The 6,019-nt window shown below is 31.7% G+C and overlaps 1 protein-coding gene across 1 annotated transcript; it reads left to right on the top strand.

Annotated features, from left to right (window-relative positions):
* The first annotated feature begins 641 nt into the window (after positions 1-641).
* LOC132172767 (exonuclease 1-like) lies at positions 642-3,223 on the top strand. The gene is made up of 3 exons (XM_059584335.1): positions 642-1,273; positions 1,986-2,105; positions 2,817-3,223. Exons 1-3 carry the CDS (start codon positions 1,113-1,115, stop codon positions 2,947-2,949), a joined length of 414 nt encoding a protein of 137 aa, XP_059440318.1. The 5' UTR covers positions 642-1,112; the 3' UTR covers positions 2,950-3,223.
* Positions 3,224-6,019: the final 2,796 nt, after the last annotated feature.

The raw sequence follows: 6,019 nt of genomic DNA, 5'->3' as shown, positions 1-6,019 counted from the left end.
AAAAAAAAAAAAAAAAAAGGAGCCTCTACTATCAGGATAGGCTGTAAAACCTCATTTTTACAACCTCCAATAAAAGATTGAAACATCATTTAAAAACACTAAATACAATAGACATGAAAGCATTAGATTTTATTAAAAAATAAAATACAATTGACAAAAAAAGGCACTTTCCGTTTGCTCTTTCCGCTCAACGCCAACATCCTCTTCATCACATATTTGAACACACAAAAAAAATGCTTGTAAGCATTATATCCTGTTCATCATGCTATATATGCTAGAACAATACCACATAGAGAACTCAAAAAACCTTGTTCTCTTTGTGAACCTTTTTTTTTTTTTTTTTGGGTATAATTAATTTTATTTAATTTCATGGTTCGTTTTTATTTTTTAGAACATCAAAGGATTTAGAAGCACATAAAAAAAAATTAAAAAAAAAAATTAAAAAAAAAAAGAAAAAGAAAAAAAGAACGAAACAGACATCTCAAAACTTACAAACAAAATCAACCATCGAAAAAAAAAAATACCCAACCACAAGCAATTTCGCCACCCACAATCAATACCCAACTTGGAACACAATATATTTCTATTACCCATTTTCTCTAAAAGACGGTTGCTTTGGGCGGTGGTCTTTGGTGGTGGCATTGGCGTTGGACGGTGACGCTGGACTGAGGAAATGGCAGGTTTTAGGGCTTGGGGTTGACATTGAGTGTCTGAATTTCTAGCAATTCAAACCCTAAAGTGTAGAAAATCTTCGTTCTTTTATAATTTTATGAGAGAGGGCTTCCTACCCGAACAATAAGCCCATGCTCGGCCAAGGCGGCCCTATCCGGACAAAGAGGGCTCCTCAATTGTTTTTGCCTATGCTATACTTGGTGCCAAACTTGCCCGATCTGGGACCCCACAATTTTACAGACAACCATTTCCCGCCATGTTAATTCTTTTGGGGGCACAATCACTCACATTGTTTCGCTTCATAAAACCCCCTATCTCTGTGTGTGTGTGTGTGTGTGTGTAAATGCTCTAGTCTATAATCCAAGATTAGCGGCAGTTTGGTAGTATCTAAATAAAGCATTTGGTCCCCAGCTTAAACCTCGTACAGGTTGAGAGGCAACATGGGGATTCAGGGGCTGTTGCCGCTGCTGAAATCGATCATGGTGCCAATCCACATCAAGGAATTGGACGGCTGTTGTGTTGCGGTCGACACCTATTCTTGGCTCCACAAGGGTGCCTTGTCTTGCAGCAGAGAGCTCTGCAAAGGCCTACCCACCACCAGGTGTATTTAAATATATATACTTAGATTTTCGTAATTTAGTTGAACGTGTCAATGGTTTTGTCAAATTTTCTGATATGGGTTTTTCTTGGCAAGTTCCCAAGTAACGAAAAACATGTCTTTTGCGTAATGCAGTGGAAGATTTCAATGATTTATTGAATTGGGATGATTGTCTTTTTGTCTCGGGCATTTGATGCATTTTCAAACGCCGCAAACCTAAAATCAACTCTCGCACAAATCTCTCTGCTCTTTTTTGGGTTTGGATTATCTGCCAAGAGGGCTTGGGGGGAAGAAATGGAAAATGGGTTTTGTTGAAAAAGATAATTTTGTTGAATTTTTTCTATTTCTGTGGTTGAGTTGCGGGGACGGTTCATCATTTATTGCCCTGAAACGCACTCTCTGGTGATTTTCACTAAAACAGTAATATGGCAAGCAACCTTTCATCACCTTTTATCCCTTTTGGGAATGGGGGAATGTTTGTCTCAACCATTTTTACACTTAACTCAGTTAAGCCAACCACTTGCAATAGGCTATATATAAGCTTCGAAAAAAATTATTTTTCGAATATCAGTGTTATCATCAACCAATAGAAATGACCTATAATGTGTCTGGTAAGTAATTTTATAAATCAATAAATGATAGAAGTCAGTATTTCACTCATATTTTCGATATCCAATGTATGTAATTCTTATGCATTTTGTATCTGATCTTTCAGGCACATTGAATATTGCATGCATAGAGTGAACCTGCTACGACATTGTGGTGTTAAACCTATCCTTGTATTCGATGGAGGTCTTTTGCCAATGAAGGGTGAACAAGAGAACAAGCGTGCCAGGTATGTTAGATATCTTCTGAAGTTTCACCTCCACTTGCACCTAATTAGATGGCTGACTTTAGTAGTGGACAATGCAACAAAGCCTTATCCTAACTGGTTGGAATTGACTTGATTAGTTCTTCAGCTCTTTTTAGATTGCTGAGTATCCAACTGTTGTTGAAATATTATTTTTACTGTTGTATCAAGTTCTCCACTCGAATTAAAATTTGTTTGTATAGTTGAACGTGACTGATTTATGATATTCTTCCTAACCTAAATAAGACAGACAGAGTTCAGATTGGTATTTGTTGTTTAGGTATGTGTTAAGTACTAGAAATGGTTGATGAGTTGGACAATATGTAGTCACCAACTTGAGCTCTAGCTGTTCTGCCCTCATTATCACTTTCTTGTATGGGGTTGAAACACGTAATTAAGCCATTTCATTATGAAAAAGCTTGATGTACCACCTGTGATACCTTCCACCTCCTCTAATGAAAAAGTTCCATTGTTTTAGATGTCTCCTTGATCTGCCGCCAAAATATACAATATGGAGCTACTCTGCTGTTTGATACCTCTTGTGTTGTTTCTTTACTGCTCTCTGTACTGAGATCCAACGGGTTTGGACACGGATTATTTGACTGCAAAAGGGGTTCCATTTACCATTTGATCAATGAAATTTGAGTAGTTATTAAAGCCTTCAGCTAAAGAATTTTTGTCTACGTGCACATGCAGGACGAGGAAGGAAAATCTTGCACGTGCTATTGAGCACGAGTCAGGAGGAAATTCTTCTGCTGCATATGAGTGCTACCAGAAAGCTATTGATATTTCACCTCTGATTGCACGTGAACTAATCCGGGTAGGATAAAGGCTTTTTTGAGGCACAAGAGTAGACTAATTCTCCAAAAGGATCAGATCATGAAATAGATTTATATTTCTAGATGCTTCTTCGAAATGTTATCTCCTTTCCTATTGACATTATTTCGTATGGAAGGTGTCAAAACAGGAGAACGTGTCTTATGTTGTGGCTCCTTATGATAAGAGAAATGTTTGCTTACATTATCTTGCATATCTCTTGTTCATCTATTTTGTAAATCCATCGTTGAATGTGTAGGACTCATACTGATCTCACACATTCAATGGTAAATTTGCACCTCTTTTGTACAAAGATGGACAAGAGATGTGCAAAAGAATGTCATCAAACATATCTCATATAATAATTATAAGATAAAAATGTAATATATAACGTTATTGACAAGTCTATCCACATCTGGGTTTAGACGGTATGTGGTTGGTCTTCTTTGGGTTATTATGGGCCATTTTCTGTGGCCCAATCAATTCATCACCTATGTCTACTGGCCTTCCTAGTTCCTACCAAATCTTATTGGGCATATCAAGTCATATCCCAAGCAAAGAGTCCCTCGGCAAGCCCAATAAGTTTCAAGAGCCCGTAAAGAAGCCCCCATTGCCTTCTCTCCTTTCAAATATCTAAGTGAAAGACAACCCAATTTTGAGAATTCCTATATGGGTTTGGACTTGTATACAACAAGGGAAAAATATAAAAACACCACTTTTCTCTTTGTCAATAATTAAACAATTATCAATTGTTTATAATATAGTTCTTTAATGTTTAAAAAGTACTAAAGTAGTCTCAAATTATCAAAATGTATCAAAAAGGCCACTTATTTTTTTATTATTTTTTTTTATATTCCTATAATATCCATATTCTTTTAACAAATAAAATATTAAAATAATTGTAAAAAAAAAAAACAAACAAATTTTTTAAAAATACAAAAAAAAAACCAATGGGAGAATAAATACAAAAAAAAAAAAAAATGGAATAAATAAATAATTTAAGCCAACTACAGTGACTATTCATGTCGTATTAAAGTAAAATCAAAGATACGGTTCTTGAGATATTAAAAAAATAATAATAATAATTTAGTCCCAGGAGTCAAATTCTATTAAAAATTTGTTTTTATTCGCCCATTAATTTTAATTTAATACGATATAAAACAATTTATAATTTAGGCCAACTACAATGACTAATTATTTATTTATTTCAAAAAACATTTTTTTTTATTCGTCCTTTTTTTGTATTTTTTACTTTTTTTTTTTTTACAATTATTTTATTATTTTATTTGTTAAAAGAATAGGTGTATTATAGAAATATAAAAAAAATAAGTGACATTTTTGATACATTTTAGTAGTTTGGGTGCTATTTTAGTACCTTTTGAACATTAAAAAACTATATTGCAAACAACATAATTTATGGGGTTTTTTTTTTATATTTTTCCCTATTTAAAAGCTAGATTTAAGAAATTTTTACAGGAAATTTATATCCATAAAATTTTGCATAAATGAGACCCTCCCAGCTAAGTATTCGTTTGGTTTAGCAGTTTAAAAACATGCTTTTATCAAAAAATAACAATTTCAAAACAGAGTTAAGTAAAACGCAAATTTATTTATTTATTTTTTAAATACAGTTTAACGTTTAATAAGCACAATTGCGAGAGAGAAAACACATTGTAATTTGTAAATGATCATCGACCCAAAAAATAACATTCATTGGAAAAACAATTAACTACAAATATTTTATGATTTTTTTTATTATTTTTTATCTTTTACCCTATTTTTCACATTCTACTAATAAAATAAAATGAAGAAAAGAATGTGTATGGTGTGGGGAAGCCCATGGGAGTGTCATAGATCATCACCGGAGGTGGAATAGAATTGTAAAGCCAATTCTCTGAAAATCTGAAGCAAGCCCTTCATATCATTCCTAGGGGTACAAAGGCGGGCGGTTAAAAACCGCCCGCTAACCGTTAACCGCTCTAACCGCTAACCGCTAACCGCTCTAACCGCTTAACCGTATTAACCGCTAACCGCCTAACCGCTATAACCGCCTAGCGGTTAGCGGTTAGCGGTTATTGGGTTTACTAACCGTAACCGCTAACCGCTAACCGCCTTTTTATATAATATATTTTTATAATTATAATTATAAAAATATTTATACATATAACATAATCACTTGATCATTAAATCACAATTTTTTTTTTAAAAAATAATTAAATCACAATTTGAGTATTAATATATTATATTATCATTTATATGATTATATCACATGAGATTGATCATTAAATCATTTGATTATATAATAACAAATTGTACATATATAATATGACATAACTCATAAGTATACCAATTCATACTAATACAACAATTAAATATCTAGAGACTTATTTTCAATGTATGTTATAAACTTATAAGTCTATATATGTTATAAGTCTATATAAGTCTACATATGCATATGAATAATATAAATGTATAATATCAATACTTAATCATATGATTCGATGACAATTCAAATACTTTATTCAAGATTTCAAGTGAATCATATTATTAATGTACAATGATGATATGATTCGTATAATATCAAATTAAGTAATTGACATTGGATTAAACAATGACCAATGTGTTACTTATAAACACAATTTAAGTATTAATGTATTATCATTATAATTTTAGTAATTTATATATTATCACTGTAATTGATATGATTATATCACATGATGACTTGATCATTAAATCATATGATTATATAATAATAAATAATACATATATAATATGACATAACTCATAAGTCATAAGTTTACAAGTTAATCATATGATTCATGTACAATGATAATCACAATTGATTCAATTGAATTAAACAATATATTATTTATAACTACAAGTCTACAATTTAATTAAAGCATTATTAGATACTTTAGGAATTTAGAATTTAGGAGTTTGAACATTACCATTTACCATTAGATATTAAGTTCAATTCAAAGAAAAAAGATTATAAGTAAATATGATAAGAATTTAAATAATTAATCATGTGAATCATATGATATAATTTAATGAGACTATATGATTATATAATATCAAATTAA

The sequence above is a fragment of the Corylus avellana genome, chromosome ca2, assembly GCF_901000735.1.
Source record: "Corylus avellana chromosome ca2, CavTom2PMs-1.0".
Classification (NCBI taxonomy): domain Eukaryota; kingdom Viridiplantae; phylum Streptophyta; class Magnoliopsida; order Fagales; family Betulaceae; genus Corylus; species Corylus avellana.
This window is presented reverse-complemented; position numbering and strand designations above follow the sequence as displayed.

Excerpts from the sequence above, each read along its gene's own strand:
- LOC132172767 (XM_059584335.1), top strand. The coding sequence starts at position 1,113 with ATGGGGATTCAGGGGCTGTTGCCGCTGCTGAAATCGATCATGGTGCCA. Across the intron at positions 1,274-1,985 it reads AAAGGCCTACCCACCACCAG|GCACATTGAATATTGCATGC; the intron begins GTGTATTTAAAT and ends CTGATCTTTCAG. Across the intron at positions 2,106-2,816 it reads CAAGAGAACAAGCGTGCCAG|GACGAGGAAGGAAAATCTTG; the intron begins GTATGTTAGATA and ends GTGCACATGCAG.